This window comes from Gobio gobio, assembly GCF_949357685.1.
Source record: "Gobio gobio genome assembly, chromosome: 24".
NCBI classification, from domain to species: domain Eukaryota; kingdom Metazoa; phylum Chordata; class Actinopteri; order Cypriniformes; family Gobionidae; genus Gobio; species Gobio gobio.
The window spans coordinates 13,534,632-13,552,324 of record NC_137120.1 but is presented as its reverse complement, the minus strand read 5'-3'; the positions used below and the strand labels follow the sequence as shown (position 1 = coordinate 13,552,324).

Below are 17,693 nucleotides of genomic sequence, written 5' to 3'. Positions count from 1 at the left end.
AAGAGAGTCATATTCATTCATCAGAAGTCATTCATCTCTTCAGTCTTTGATTTATGCAAGAAAAACCCGAAACACATACACCAATCAGGCATAACATTATGACACTTGTCTGTCAGAACCAGCATTAACTTCTTGAGCAATTTGAGCTACAGTAGCTCATCTGTTTGATCGGACCACACGGGCCAGCCTTCGCTCCCCACGTGCATCAATGAGTCTTGTTCGCCCATGACCCTGTCGCCGGGTCACCACTGTTCCTTCCTTTGAGCACTTTTGATAGATACTAACCACTGCAGACCGGGAACACCCCACAAGAGCTGCAGTTTTGCTCTTATATTAATGTTCACTTGTACAGGCAAAATGTTCACTTGCTGCCTAATATATCTCACCCACTAACAGGTGCCGTGATGAAGAGATAATCAGTGTTATTAATGATCATAATGTCAAAATGTTATGCCTGATTAGTGTAAATATCGCACACCCCTACTTGGGGGTCAATTCTTCTACCCTGTCTGAGAAAGTTGAAGAAGCATCCTTAAATAATGAGCAGAAAAATAAATTGCCTGAGTTGCTCAAGACCTTCAGTGGTTTGTTTGACAGATGTTTGTGGAGCACTAGATCGATACAGGTGATGCAAAGCTGATTCGCCTGGCCCCTTACTGCACTTCTCCTGCTAAAAAAGGAGCTCATTGAGTTTCAAATCAAGGATATGTTAAGGGAAGGAATAATTGAACCCGCTTCTGGTCCCTTCTCCAGTTGTAATCATGCCAAAACAATCAGGTGAGCCAAGGTTCTGTGTTAATTATGGCGCACTAAATATTCATTGACAAAGACTCGTATAGACTCCCGAGCACTGATGAATCTCTCGACTTCCTGGCTAGAGGAATGTTCTTTCCACCACTGAATTGTCCTGACTTGTGTGGCGGAGAATTAAAAATGGGATAGTTCATCCAAAAATTAAGATTTTGACATTAATTCCTCACCCTCATGTCGTTCCAAACTCGTAAAACCTTTGTTCATCTTCGGAACACAAATGAAGATATTTTTGATGAAATCCGAGAGCTTTCTGACCCCTTCACAGACAGCACTTTAATTAACATTTTCAAAGCCCAGAAAGGTGGTAAAAACAAATTCCAGAGGCTGATAACACAGTCCTTGCGGGTCTCATCAAGTCGTGAGATATTGTGATGGCATCACTTACTTTTGAGCAGCCCCTTTTTGACTGGAAGGGTGTTCTTACCAGGCTGGAATCTGCAAGGCTGTATATTTCGCCTGCAAAATGCCAGTTCTGCAGGCAAACTCACCTTTCTTGTTTACAATGTCATCCCAAATGGGATCCTGCCAAATGAGGACAAAAGTGAGGGCAGTGACTGATTTCAAAACCCCAACTAAGGTAAAAAAAAGTCAGACAGTTTCTAAGACTGACCAGCTATTATAGACGTTTTTTTTTTCCATGACTACACCTGCCACGCTGAGCCACTATCTGTACTTACCAGGACGCATGTTCCCTTGGTGTGGTCGAGTGAATGTCAGACGGCCATGGATTTTCTCAAAGACAATGTAGCAAATTCGCCAAAAAGGGAAATTATAACTTGTAATAATTCCTTTGAAATATTTGGATCAGTTAACAGAATTAACTTGATGTAGCTGAATTAATATTACAATCAATTCTGTTCGTCCAGTGAACAATCAGTATTGATCATCTTTCAAATCTCAAAGTATATTTTTGTGGCCACAGAAAAATAATTCTTTCTTAACATGTAGCTCAGATTGCATCTTTAAAGGGATGTTGATTGACAAGCAGTGATCAGAATCAAAATATGCACTTTATTTAACTAAATCACAACTAATCTAAACAAACACATATACATAATCATGCATACATGGGTAAAATAGAAAGTGAAAGAATCAGAAATGAGTGACGAGTCATTTAACCCTTCTCCGGTCTTCAGGGTCTTCTCTGACCCCAAAAGACGTTTGCTCAAATAAAAAATAAAAAATTTCCCTTTGTCCAAATGGCATGAGACTTTGTACGTTGGTCAACACTCTCTAGATCTACAAATAAAAAAATGAATTGGATTGATATGTTTTTATGTTCGTGTGACAAAAAAGTCACACTCTTAGAAAATGGACAAAATTCATCCTCAAAAACAGAAACAACACTGAACACGCATATATAAATTAAGTGGCACACTTCCAACAATGCATAAAACATCCACAATGCAAAATGATCATGCTCACACACACACACACAGGAATACATTTGTTATTGCTGTTCAGTTCATTACATTTTGATGTTCATGTTGTGTATTTTTTACTCAATATGTAATATAACTTAATTTCTGTTCATTTTTGTTCTGTTACAGTTAGTAACTTAAGTGTAGATTAAATTTGTAGAATTATAAGAAAATCAGATGTTTGAAATAAATGATAAACTCTAAAGACTCCAACTTTTCTCTTGTTCAGGTTTGATTCTAATCATAATGTAACATCATTGAAAAAAAATATTTTTTCAGTAGAAAAAAATGCTAAACTTTGACAAAATTAATTAATTTTAATTGTTATTAATGTGATTTCATAACATTTAGATATGAATCCAACTGAAAAATACTTGTGAAAAGATGTCTTTCAGTCAAATAGCACATAGCAAATAGTGGAGCTCTGCAGCCATTTACTGGTAAAAGTCTTTTTATTTTTTATTTTAAAACTGTACAGGGAGTGCAGAATTATTAGGCACGTTGATTTTCTGATCATATTTTTTTTCCAGGCACATTTGACCAATTCCAAACCACAGTAATCCTAATAACTACTATTGATTTAGTATTTAATAATGTATAAGTGATATATAATTGTTCAAGAAGGCTGGAAATGAAAAACACCTTATATTCAGGTGTGCAGAATTATTAGGCATGTTTTCTTTTACAGATAAATTGAGCCAAAAAAGAGATTTAACTCAGACTGAAAAGTCAAAAAGTATTAAATGCCCATGAGAAGGATGCAATACTAATGCAATACTAGACATTGCAGTTAAGGCGTGACCATTGGACAGTGAAATGCTCGTTGGGTCAGCAGGATCTGACAAAAACAGGTGGTGAAGAAAAGACACCTGTTAACTGCAAAAGAATTAAGAATTAAGGTGAAGAATTAAGGGTGAAACCATCAGGAACCCTTTAGTCTCCAGCGCCACCATTTTCCAAAGCTGCAACCTACCTGGAGTCTCCAGAAGTGCAAGGTGTCAGGATCTCAGAGACTTCAGTTAGGTAAAGAATCCTAAAAAATGACCCCCACTAGATAAGAATCACAAGCTGAAGTGTTGTAAAATACATGAAAAAGGTTTTTTTATAGGCTTTATGGACAGATAGGTTGAGAGTGACTCTTGAAGGACCAGCACCACATCCTCTAGTACCACTGTTTGAAGAATTCATCTTCCAGAATCTGACAGTACGTTTTGGGAGTTCATTTTTAGTCCATCTCTGCAAAACGGACTTCAGGATGGACTAAAATGAACTCCCAAAACGTACTGCCAGATTCTGGAAGATGAATTCTTCAAACAGTGGTACTAGAGGATGTGGTGCTGGTCCTTCAAGAGTCATTCTCAACCTATAAAACCTATAAAGCCTATAAAAAAGCAGGCTTCATGTATTTTACAACACTTCAGCTTGTGATTCTTATCTAGTGGGGGTCATTTTTTAGGATTCTTTACCTAACTGAAGTCTCTGAGATCCTGACACCTTGCACTTCTGGAGACTCCAGGTAGGTTGCAGCTCTGGAAAATGGTGGCGCTGGAGACTAAAGGGTTCCTGATGGTTTCACCCTTAATTCTTCACCTTAATTCTTAATTATTTTGCAGTTAACAGGTGTCTTTTCTCCGCCACATGTTTTTGTCTGACCCTGCTGACCCAACGAGCATTTCACTGTCCAATGGTCATGCCTTAACTGCAATGTCTAGTATTGCATTAGTATTGCATCCTTCTCATGGGCATTTAATACTTTTTGACTTTTCAGTCTGAGTTAAATCTCTTTTTTGGCTCAATTTATCTGTAAAAGAAAACATGCCTAATAATTCTGCACACCTGAATATAAGGTGTTTTTCATTTCCAGCCTTCATGAACAATTATATATCACTTATACATTATTAAATACTAAATCAATAGTAGTTATTAGGATTACTGTGGTTTGGAATTGGTCAAATGTGCCTGGAAAAAAAATATGATCAGAAAATCAACGTGCCTAATAATTCTACACTCCCTGTATTTTCCAAAAGATGGGCAAAAATCTTAAACTAAACCATGTCAAATTATCCATGTTATCCCCACGAATGAAAGTTAGAAATTTTATTTATATAAATTAAAAAACTATTATAAATACTCCAAAAACTGTACAGATGTTGAGTAAAAACATTAATAAACAGAGTAAAATTACATTTGTTCTAAAACAAATAATTGTTTTGTTACAAAATTACATTTTGTTGCCTGGGGTCTGTGGGGACCCCAAAGACCCTGAGTGTAATTCCCAAACGAAGGCCGGAGAAGGGTTAACCATCTGAACAAAACTTAAAGTTTTCCAAATCTTTCAAAGTGGAAGGTGAAGTGGGATAACTCTGAATAAAATGCAGCCAAACTGTGGTGAAATCAATGATGTTGACACCTCAAACTAAAAAGAAACTCTGTTTCTAACCAAAGGCGGAGAGCTGTAGTTCCAACCACAAAAGCTTGCAATGCTGTTTGCGAATGAAATATGGTTTCGGGAAACACAAATTGTTGAACTGTTTGTAAAAACGTAATTTGCGACCATAGTTGATTATGCTTTTGGGAAAGCACCCCAGCAGAGAAGAGAGAAAACAATACACACCATGAGCCACTAAAATGCATATACAAATACTCAAAAATGCAAGTATTATGAATGTCAGTGTATTTTTAAAGCACAGTGTTATTGGGAGGAGACCATTTCATGAATCGATCTCTGGAGACATAGAGGATTTCAATCACCTTTACTAGACATTAAAGACATTTAACATCAGCGAGAACATCAGAGTTCAGCGAGGAAACAGAGCTGTTATATTAGAGGTATGTTGGTATTTCCTGATCAGATACACAGATTGCTAAATAATAGAGGTTTTCACAGCAGCTTCTAGTGATGGTGAGCCAGAAATAGGTGAGGAGCACATAAATCATAATCTAGGGAAGCATATTTGAACAGATTTTGGACATATTGAATAGTTAAAATACACTTCCAAAAAATGGACGTTATCAGTTTTTAAGGCCTTGTGACATTAAAGCAGGTCTGAATGTCGTTGTCCACTATTAAAAACAAACTTTCCAATGCACTGGTAAGTTTCTGCTCTGGTTTTCACACATTATCTCTCTCACCACGTTCACATGCAAATAAGCGGAATTATGTCACTTGTGGTTCCTGAGGGCATCAGGCATCAGTTCCGTGTGACTGTTTTCCATGTTTATTTTTGCAGAAGCACATTAAACCTTCTTAATGGTTAAAGTGTCTCAGTTCTTCTCTCTCAATTGATCTTTGCTACTATATTTGCACAAAAATGCATATTTTGTTGATGTAAATTGTGCAGATTGCGGTATTGAACTCATCTGTGATTTTGTTTTAAAGTGGTGTTGAGTCAGTAGTCAGTGGTTGACTGATGTTAGTGGTTAAGTCGAGTGTGATTTGTATGGACTAATCTGAAATGGGTTTATTTTAGCTGCACAAACTGGCACAAACCGAGCACAAACGAATGGCATAGTTTTGGGGATTCATTTATTATTTTGTTTCATGGGGTGCCAACTTCACAGAGATAGTTAATTCTCTACCCTCGTGTTTAGAGTAATTTGTTAGTTCTAAAACTCATTTGGAAGTAATTATCATTAGTACTTTTGCTTTGTTAATGAGTGCTTAGATGGTTATGGTTTGCTTATTTGAATGTTTTCATTGTCTACAGAGGGTTTGTGTTCTGTGTATATGTGGACTACTTGATGGCTGTGAGCAAAGTGAATGGTTCTAAATGACTTCAAAACAAAGATTGTGCATTGTGATGGTGGACTGTTTTTGAATCATATGTTGAATCCAGTTGTTTAACAATTGATTATTGGTGCCATGTTGAATGTGAATGTTTGCATATCTGTATAATACACATGACTCATAAGAAAATGAGTCTTGTTGGTCTTGTTTGTGTGAGAACATGCAGTATGATTTATCATTACGGGCCTTGTGATGATGTCTGTTCTGTCCTCTCCTGCTTTGCATTTGTGGATCTGATGTCATAAACCACAAAAGCAACAGCAGCCACACCCACCAGAGCGGTGATGACCAATCGGATCGCATCGTCCATATAACCACAACAGTGGATTTCTAAAGGAAAGAATTAGGATTTCAATTAGGTTATTAAAGGAGGTTCATTTGTAAGGAGGTTTTTATACTGTTACCAAACAGATGCTAATATCAACACTGACATACCTGGACATGGCTGACAGAGTCCACTGATGTTCAGATGTGTGGTCTGGTTGCTGATGGGATTGTTGAGCACACAGCTGTAGGTGTTTTTATCCTGATATTCCACCTCCAGATGTAAAGAGATACTGCTGCTGAGATCAGACACACTGATGCTGGACAATAAACGGTTTCCTTTGTACCAGGAGAGAGTCACATAATTCACATTCACCACTGAACACAGCAGTGAACAATTTGATGATGATGATGATGATGATGATGAAGAAGATGAAGAACATTGTGAAGAGTCTCTGGTGATGGCAGGAACAGGCAGTTGAGCTGGAAAATAAACAGAAATAATAATAAACTAAAACAATGGCAATATTTGTGTAATCTCTCAATCTATAGTTGTATAAAGTAATATCTCGATTTATAATTGATCAGACTTTATTTAGCATTTGTATATGTAACAGACGTAGGACAGTAAGAGTTCTGCGTGTAAACCTCACTCCCCTGGCCTCAAAAGGCACGCTAACGGCTATGGTCTTTGGCGTCCTTGTTAGAGCGCCCGCCTCCCATGCTGGAGACCCCGGTTTGAATCCCACTCAGAGTGGGTTGTGTAGGACCGGTTACATGACTGATATGCATTATGGATGACCTATAAAACTCGGTATCATTTGACACTGTATGTTCCAAAGAATCTAAAGAGGCCCACAAATTCAGAAGTTATAACTGACAAGCAGAAATATTTGTCCTTATTTCATGACCAGCAGGTGGTGCTGTCCAGGGTTTTCTAACGGCTCAGATCACAGTGGTTAGTAGTGTAGTAGTGACGTTTAACGCCTCGTGACTAAACAAAGGGCGCCAATGTGAGTGTACCGACGCGCAAAACGGCAGGCGTAAAAGTGCAATTTAAAAAAAAAACGCCTCTGGTTCTTTTTTTTTATTTTGACTTGGCGCGCTAAAAGCTGTCCGACCAATGAGATCAGCGAGTCATGTGCCTGGAGCTACTGAAGTTACAGTAAAACACGACTTGGTGGCGCTCAAGCACAAAACGGTCTTGCCGAGCACACATTGATACAACGAAGAAGTAGTAAGCAGACAAAGAAGAAGATGAGCTGCTAATGCTGCTTGTCAGTTAGCAAAAAGTGTGTGAATGGTTTTGGCAAGCATGTAAATACTGTCTCTTCTTCTTCTGCGTGACAAGCGAGTGTCAGAAGCGTAAAGTGCCGCAGCACCACCTTGTGTACCGGAAGCGCTATCTACAGAATTTGCACATTCAATGAATTTGCACACTCAAGACGCGCCGAAAAACATCACGATAAACGCTGGCGATAAGCACGGGCGATATTCGTCCCAGAGTGTACAGGCCTTAAGGCTATAGTTCACTAGCCTGGATGCCAGCCAAACCTTTTTTCTCCGGAAAAAATGGCGTTTGGGGGGTAAAATGTGTGTTTTTTTGGCAGGGTTGTCTGCTAGAATTCGTATTCCTGGGTCTAAATATCACATAATTGGGGTCCTGCGGACATGGAAAAACAGCCCGCGGGAAAACCGCAGACTTGGCAACACTGTGTGGAGTTGAGTTCTGTTGACATTTGACAACTAACGTTATGCGTCGCTCCGTTGCTCTGATTGGTTGTAGGTCTATCCAATTGAGGTATTTCCTGGTTCGGTTGAAACACGCCCCATAATCACAGCCCAACGGAGCAGTATCAGACTCATATTCTGACTAGAATTGAGTATGACAACGTCAGGCTAATAGCCCACACTAATGATGGGAGAAACAAATTGAACCAATTGTTTTGCAAAATGCGTTTGAAACACCACATGTTGGTGACCCCTGCTGGACAGAACAGTGTAAATCCAATAAAAGCTCACGCCAAAAATGCATAAAAACAGCTTTTACAAACACATTGCAAATGTTTTATCGAAAGTATAATTTACCAGACGCAATTAACTAATTGTGGCGAGAAGCGAGGCTGAGGGACTGTAAGAGCGGGACGAGGCCGCGGTCATTAGTGATGATGAGCACCAGCTGCGTGCCGTCGGCCTCGTGTCTCACGGAGGAGCGACAAGAGTGAAGGACGAGAGAGGACCAGGCCTGGATTTTAAGTTGTGTTTTATTTACGAATTTGTTTTGTGTGTACGCGGCAGTCGTCCATGAGGGGCTGCCGCTTTTACTTTCATTTTGTGTTCATTTATTTTATTAAAGTTGTTGAATGTTCGCCGTTCCCGCCTCATTCTTCCAACACAAACTAACATTACTACACTAAGTGAAGTTTTAGTAACTAATTTCGGGAGGAGCACGTCCAGATAATGAAACCTATCTAAACAATGGAGCACGGCAGATAATGTAACCTAATCAAACCAAAGTGGAGCACCCTCAGATAATTAAACCTAATTAAACACATGTGGAGCACATCAAGCCAATCGATTTAATCAACGATAAGAGGTGTGTGTGTATATATACAGCATATTCACCTTCTTTCTTTGACCGTTTTTATTTTTAGCATCCCTCCACCACCCCATCTCCTCACTTTGATTTAATAAACTCATTAGTCGTCAATACAATCCATAATAAAATACAGTCTAGTTCTAGACTATCTTTATCATGGGGGGGATACTCTGGGTTCGGGCCAAATTCCGAGCCCGGAGCCCTCCCCCGGACAGCACGCCAAATACGCATAATCTTTACTCCATTTAATTTGATGTACGTGTGAACTCGTGAATCACGTAATATCATTAAAGGTCCTGTTCTTCGTGATCCCATTTTTCAAACTTTAGTTAGTGTGTAATGTTGCTGTTAGAGCATTTATAATACCTGTAAAATTATAAAGCTCAAAGTTCAATGCCAAGCGAGATATTTTATTTAACAGAAGTTCCCTTTCAAAGCCTACAGCGAACGGCTGGTTAGGACTACATCCTGGTATTTCCTGCTTTAATTACATCAGTAGAGCAGTATGTCGACTAACCTCCGCCCACAAGAATGTGCGAAAAAGGGGGCGTGGTCTTGTTGCTCCCGCGTGGAGAATAAGAAGTGTTGCGTTCGGTTGCGTTCGCATAGTTTGTTTGTTGCCATGTCGTCGAGACGCTGCTATTTTCATCCCGGAGTCAAGTCACCTTTGTTTGGCTTTCCCAGGGACGCTGTACTTAGAGATCATTGAGCGCATGCATCCCCGTTATGGTGAGAGGCGTGACCTTTCCGGTAACGTGCGCTCTGCGTGCCCTAAGCTGCTGTCGAATCACAACACGGGAACCGCTGGCACAATCAGAACTCGTTACGTATTTCTGAAGGAGGGACTTCATAGAACAGGGAAATCTTTCAAGCCGTTTTGAGGACAGTGAAAACAGCTGTATACAGATAAGTAAATTGTGTGAAAAATACTGTGTTTTTTTACACGTGAAACATGAACACATGTTATATTGCACACTGTAAACACATGTTATATTGCACACTGTAAACACAATCAAAGCTTCAAAAAAACACGAAAAACGGGACCTTTAAATATAAAGTGTCTGTATAATATTTATTATTTTAGCCTTAATTTTAAGGCTCGTTTTGTTTGTTCTATGGGGGTCAGCTAAACAGAGACTAACTAATATTATTCCTTGCAATCATACAAATACCTCATTATTAAAAGGTCTACAAAAGTATAAAATTCATCAGAGATCAGGAAATATTTGTTTTACGTGTAAGCGAGCGTATGCGCACAGCCTTGCAAAGCATACATCTTTCGTACACGTACACAGGTATTCGACGCATGCGCAGTCTCTCACCACAAGTTACAACCCATGTAAATCTGTTTGTACGCATGGTTACAAAAATCCTGCGGTGCGCGTTCAGTGCATTTCCTTGTGCACATACTAGGGATGCCACAATTCTCAATATAATATTGAACCGTTCGGTACGGCATTCACGGTTCAATACGCGCTTGTGAATTGCGTTTTTTTTCCGTTTTTGCATTGAATTAATTATTTTTCTACAAATTCTATCATTTGCCTCAATCCCAAATAACGCGACATACATTCACATCACACGTTGTGGTAGAGTTATACTCACGGAACACTATAGTTATTCACAAACACGAAAGTTCATTATTTGCATGCGTTTTACAGCCTTGTCAGTTAAACATTTCATTCGCGTGCTTATGCACTGTTTTAACAGGCGCTTTTCCGAGCGTGCGCACTAAACGCCTGTCAAACACGCGCTTACTGGACTAAGTCGTCTTACTACGCTATTACTGTCAAATACACACAAAGTTAACATAAACACAGTCGGTTATGTCTAAAGTGAAAGTAAAATCGGCGTGTGTCTGTATATTAGATGCACACAGGTCTTAAATTGACAGCAGCGCAGCCTAGTGAACACGCTGTCCTTAAGGGGACAGTTCACCTCTAAAATGATGTCCTTATTTACTCACTCTAATATTGTTCCAAACCTGTATTCAATTCTCGATGACAGAATTTTCATTTTTGCACTTGACTGAAAAACTAAAACAGTAGCTTTAATAAGAATCAATGTATATTTTATAGTGAAGTCTATGTAGTGTTTTATTTTTACATTTATTCATTCAATCTCATACTTAAATGCTGCTGTACAGCTCTGAGCTGCCAGTGTAAATCTTTATATTTATTTTATATTATACAATACACTAGGAATGTGTACAAGGGGTTTTTTTTAAGTAAAGTTTTCAGTTTAAGTAAGGTTTTTCAATTTTTTAAGTAAAAAAAAGAAATAGTATTGCAATAAAAATTAGTATTTTTTCTGCTTAACCTCTTGCTGTCCCTGTCGCCTAAGAATAGAATAGCAAATAAAAAAACTGATGTGACAAGCCATCAGAACCGAACCGAACACCATGGTTATAACCCGAGGTATGTATTAAAGCGTGGACTAACTGTATTGTTGCATCCCTAGCGCATACTCTTCTGATGATGAAATTTGCATCACGCACACTGTACGCTGACCTTCGTGTATGTGTAAAAAGTGCGTTTATAGTAATAGATATAGAAACTTGTTCAACGATTTGTCGCTGGGGGGCCATCTCAGTGACTCCGCATGATTCATGGGTTCACAGAGATCGCCCCCAGCGGTGAACCATTGAAATTTCAAAATATTTCGAAACAATTATGATGTAACGAAGCCTTGTTTACTGAAATCACTAGCCCATCACTAGTTCACACAGTCTTTCCAAATCGGATTATTTGCGTTTCCGATTGGAATCTGATCTAAAATTATTGATGTCCATTGTCCACATTGTGTATTGCAACTGTTCAGATCCGATTTCCATACGGCAAAAACAACAACAACCACAACATAGAGGGGATTTGCAATACAGATGTTGTCTTATTTACATGATTCACATGATAATGTGTAGCCGCCATGCTGGGCTACTGCGTCTTCTGAGGCAGCGGCAGAAATGTAGGATGCTGTATGTGTGGACTTATTTTGTTCTGCCGGTCATTTTCTGCTCGTCAGGCACTTTACCTCACAAGATTGTTTCTGCAGTGACTTTCCTATTTTTTTGCAGTGACTTTCCTATAACAACGTCTGACATTGTTTTACGTGACGTAAGAAAGTGACATAAACCATGTGAAATCCGATCAGAACGGTCAGACTGAAACAGATTTCCAGAAATTCGTTTTGAATAAGATTTTAAACCACATATGAATGTAGCTCGAAAACGGATTTGTAAAAGTTGCATTTGGTTTTTGACCATTCACACTAGCTAAATCTGATCAGATTTCAATCTGATATGCACAAAAATCATATTTGGACAGTCAGTCTGCACGTAGATGGCAGATGTTTTGAAAACGGCGGAAACGAAAGCATGGAATAAAGCCGCTCATACCGGCCTACATTTCTGCCGCTGCCTCAGCAGATGCAGTCCAGCATGTGGCTGCTACACAATGTCATGTTGTAAATAACATCTGTATTGCAAACCCCTTTATGTTGCGGTTGTTGTTGCTGTTTTTGGCGAGAAATTTGCTGGCCAGAAAGAAAGGAGAGCAAAATTGATGTTCAAGTAGTCAGCATGCTAGTCTGTTGTTGCTGTTTTCTTTTGTTTTTCCTTTCCTCATTCAATTATATGTGGGAAATGAATGTGTAAAAAGATAAAAGTGAAGACACTGTCCCCCCCCCAAAAAAAATACGCCCCCCCAAAAATAATTATCACCAGCCGCCACTGGTCCTCTGTATTACCTTTGGAGAGGCTTTAAAAATTAGGTGTTTCAGAAAATTTTAAAAGGCAGAAAATCCATTCAGGCAAAATTAAAAAACAATGTGTGCATACAACTCAGCATGAGCACAGAAATCAGATTGAAATTATGTTTCTAGAACTGAAACATCTGACAGATGTTTCAGTTCAAGAAATTGTCATAACAACAATACTAACAGGAACAAGTGCAAACATCTTAAGTGCATGGTTCTCCCAAATGAGACCAATATTATATAAATCATAAATATTTAAATATTGTGATTTTGTACCAATAAAAAAAATTGAAATGGACAAGTTACTCACAATAGACCGTAAGATTAATTTTCTTGACTTGGTCCCCTGGCATTCCCTTGATGTTTAGTTCATAAGGTCCAGAGTCTGTGGTTCTGATGTTGTTGATGGTCAGAGATCCGGTCTGATGATCCAGTTGCAGTCTGTCTCTGAATATCTCGTCAGGACCATTAAATAATGAGTCCTGATTGGCATCTAAAAGAGCTATGAGAGCACCTTGATCTCCAAACTTCCACAGTATTTTATTTCTCTGTATTTGAGTGAGATCAGTGTTTAGAGTGACAGAATCTCCCTCCATCACTGACACTGACTTCACTTCATCACCAAACACACCTGGAGAGCAAAACAAAGTTATAGTCAAATGAAAAATACCTGAAAAAAGAGCACTAACCACTACTTAAATTGATTTTTAAAAAAAAACGTTTTAAAATATTTTTTTTTAAGTAGCTAACACAGAATGTAGTGATTTGTATCAGGATGCATAAAAAATATGGATGGGGCAATCGGGTCAGGGGATCTCTGGATAATCCGTAATTCGTTTGGAGTTATAAAACGAAAATACCGTTTTTCTGTTTTTTGTTTCAAAACGAAAAACCAAATAACCGTTTTTGGTGTCAGAATCAAAAAACGAAAAACCAATTAAAAACGGTCCGTTTTTCGTTTTGAACTTCAGTCAGTTCGTTTTTCGTTTATAAACCAAAAACGGAAGTCACGTGGTCTATTCCTTTTTTGGAAGCGAAAGTTACCGGTAACACTTTCAAAATAGAAGTAACTATGGTTAACGAGGTGATTGTAGACTAACTATAACGTTTTTTAGTGCCACTAAAGTAGCACTGGGTGTGAGAAAAAAAAAACACTTAAGTTAACTGAAATAAAAATTAAAACTAATAAAATAATAACTCTGGCTGTTAGGGAGAATTAAACATTTGTAAGAACATTGGTGACCTGTAACTTCAGATTAAGACAAGTGAACTAATTTTATATGTAGCTTAGGATAGCAGGAAGCCTATTTATTTATAAGTTTCTATTATTTAATTCACATTTTAGTTTTGTAACATATGTCTTGCTATGTGGAAGCTCAACCAGCAGAGGTCACTCTACCCCCTTCTGCGCACCGACTCTTTCTGTGGGACAACAGGCAACAAGGGTTTGACCTTTTGACTTGTGTTTATATCAAAGAGAAGGCAAGCACTGCTACCAACAGAAGCTAATCACTGAGTTTGAAGGGTGTGCAGAACTTCACGTGCCTTCCAGCTCCTCTTTCTATGGCACTATAGCTGTTAAAAACTCTCAGCTTCCACCATCTACTGTTACCCCTTCTGTGTCAAAACAAAACTCTTCCAAAACAAATCTATAAAGTTGTATACCTTTTATTTTCATTCGCATTTTTCTCCAGTGTAATATACTTATTATGTTAGTAAAGTAGATGAAATATTTTTTATGCAGCTTGTAGTTCTCATTAGTTATGTAGACCTACTTGTGTGTGAAACCTAGCCTTACTCAGTCAAAAATTAACTCTAGCCCTGGGACTTTCAGATCTTTTAGTGCTTTTTTGGGTTTAATTCTGTTTGATGAACCACCAGGGAAAGGCAGTGCTCTGTACTCTTGGTACTTGTGTAAAGTAAAATAAAAGTGAAGTTAAATTATTCAGTTTTGGTACTCTGGTACTACCCTAGTACTCGTGTCAGGGCCTCCCAGAGTTTCCCCAATACCTAGAGGATGTCAGCCTGTGCACTGTGTGCTGGGTTTAAGGACTGATGATAGTAGCAAGACTGGCCCCAGTCACCTACCATCACTCTCTCTTCAAATAAATGCTGGACTGGCAGGACACCACTCCTTCCTCCGGCACCATAAAAGGGCCTTTGTTGTCACTTTCAGATATTTACATCATGGTTTATGGTAAGCCACATCTTTGAATTGTGGCACTAATTTTGTGGAATTGGATGATGTCAACTTATGTCTTTAAATACAAATGTACATCATAATGTACAAAGGTACAGTGAAGCAGGGCTCTGCATTGCAACTCTTTCACTTGCATATATGCCCTTAAATGATTTACAAGCATATTGGGTCAGTGAAGACTAAAACCTAGGCAAGGCAAGGCAAGGCAAGTTTATTTATATAGCACATTTCATACACAGTGGCAATTCAAAGTGCTTTACATAGAAGAAATTAAAAAATAATAAAAAGAAATAAGAATAATTAAAACAGTTAAGAAAAAAATAAAATAAAATACAGTACAGTACAGTCGGACGAACATTGGCACAGTGCTCATTCATTAAATGCATAGCTAAACAGATGTGTTTTGAGTCTGGATTTGAAAGTGACTATTATTGTAAAACGAGTAAAAACCATGTGAAAATCACCCATTAAATGAAGCCTCTTCTAAAGATGTGTTTTTCATTTATAGGCCTATGCAATGTGAACATGGTTGTACAGTGGTGGTCCAGACACAAAAAAATCTCTGTAAAGCTGCTTTGAAACAATCTACATTGTTAAAAGCGCTATATAAATGAAGATGACTTGACTATAACATTTACAGTAGGTTTTAGTCTTCACTGACCCAATATGCTTGTAAATCATTTAAGGGCATATATGCAAGTGAAAGAGTTGCAATGCAGAGCCCTGCTTCACTGTACCTTTGTACATTGTGATGTACATTTGTATTTAAAGACATAAGTTGACATCATCCAATTCCACAAAAGTAGTGCCACAATTCAAAGATGTGGCTTACCATAAACCATGATGTAAATATCTGAAAGTGACAACAAAGGCCCTTTTATGGTGCCGGAGGAAGGAGTGGTGTCCTGCCAGTCCAGCATTTATTTGAAGAGAGAGTGATGGTAGGTGACTGGGGCCAGTCTTGCTACTATCATCAGTCCTTAAACCCAGCACACAGTGCACAGGCTCACATCATCTAGGTATTGGGGAAACTCTGGGAGGCCCTGACACGAGTACTAGGGTAGTACCAGAGTACCAAAACTGAATAATTTAACTTCACTTTTATTTTACTTTACACAAGTACCAAGAGTACAGAGCACTGCCTTTCCCTGGTGGTTCATCAAACAGAATTAAACCCAAAAAAGCACTAAAAGATCTGAAAGTCCCAGGGCTAGATATAATTTTTGACTGAGTAAGGCTAGGTTTCACACACAAGTAGGTCTACATAACTAATGAGAACTACAAGCTGCATAAAAAATATTTCATCTACTTTACTAACATAATAAGTATATTACACTGGAGAAAAATGCGAATGAAAATAAAAGGTATACAACTTTATAGATTTGTTTTGGAAGAGTTTTGTTTTGACACAGAAGGGGTAACAGTAGATGGTGGAAGCTGAGAGTTTTTAACAGCTATAGTGCCATAGAAGGAGGAGCTGGAAGGCACGTGAAATTCTGCACACCCTTCAAACTCAGTGATTAGCTTCTGTTGGTAGCAGTGCTTGCCTTCTATCTGATATAAACAGTCAAGTCAAAAGGTCAAACCCTTGTTGCCTGTTGTCCCACAGAAAGAGTCGGTGCGCAGAAGGGGGTAGAGTGACCTCTGCTGGTTGAGCTTCCACATAGCAAGACATATGTTACAAAACTAAAATGTGAATTAAATAATAGAAACTTATAAATAAATAGGCTTCCTGCTATCCTAAGCTACATATAAAATTAGTTCACTTGTCTTAATCTGAAGTTACAGGTCACCAATGTTCTTACAAATGTTTAATTCTCCCTAACAGCCAGAGTTATTATTTTATTAGTTTTAATTTTTATTTCAGTTAACTTAAGTGTTTTTTTTTTCTCACACCCAGTGCTACTTTAGTGGCACTAAAAAACGTTATAGTTAGTCTACAATCACCTCGTTAACCATAGTTACTTCTATTTTGAAAGTGTTACCGGTAACTTTCGCTTCCAAAAAAGGAATAGACCACGTGACTTCCGTTTTTGGTTTATAAACGAAAAACGAACTGACTGAAGTTCAAAACGAAAAACGGACCGTTTTTAATTGGTTTTTCGTTTTTTGATTCTGACACCAAAAACGGTTATTTGGTTTTTCGTTTAGAAACAAAAAACAGAAAAACGGTATTTTCGTTTTATAACTCCAAACGAATTACGGATTATCCAGAGATCCCCTGACCCAATTGGTAAAATGCTTTAGTATTGAACACATACTTAGTAGATTAAAGATGAAAGTCGCCTATAGATCAATATGTTCCCACAAGGATATGAATAACATCAATTACATAGGCCAAATTCACTCTATTTTCATATTTGCATAATTTTAAAAAATATTTTGTGGACAGACGTTTTCAGCATTTCACTATATTTGTAACGAGAAGTTCTTGTCAACTAAACAGAACTAAGTCGCTATAAAATTAAAATGGACCGTTCTTATTTTTTTATGGAATAGCCTATTTAAGTGCAAACTATTTAGTCGCCTCCGACTAAAAGCAACAAACGCTGAAGCCACAATATAGATAACTTACCATTGAGATGCATCCACGAATAACAGAGTGAAGCAAACAGGCGAAGCATGTCTTCAAAAGTTCGCCTAGTCTCAAATTACATTGATACGGAAATTAATCTGCTGAAAACTCTTCAAAGCCCACACGTTTTGTAATCAAATGACAACAAGAGTTGTTTACACGGTGAGTGATGCTTGTGAAGGTCGGTAGTCAATGAGAATAAACTCCCGTGCGCGCGCCGCCTTTCGTTTCTGTCGAGTTAAACCCAGGAAACACAAAACACGACTTTTATTAATGTCGTT

The 17,693-nt window shown here is 38.2% G+C and overlaps 1 protein-coding gene across 1 annotated transcript; it reads right to left on the bottom strand.

Moving 5' to 3' along the window:
- Positions 1-4,971: 4,971 nt before the first annotated feature.
- On the bottom strand, positions 4,972-17,652 carry LOC307120385 (CD48 antigen-like). Its single transcript, XM_079807403.1, has 4 exons — positions 17,413-17,652; positions 12,948-13,268; positions 6,457-6,768; positions 4,972-6,351 (listed from the first exon to the last, which is right to left on the bottom strand). Exons 1-4 carry the CDS (start codon positions 17,459-17,461, stop codon positions 6,200-6,202), a joined length of 834 nt encoding a protein of 277 aa, XP_079663529.1. The 5' UTR covers positions 17,462-17,652; the 3' UTR covers positions 4,972-6,199.
- Positions 17,653-17,693: the final 41 nt, after the last annotated feature.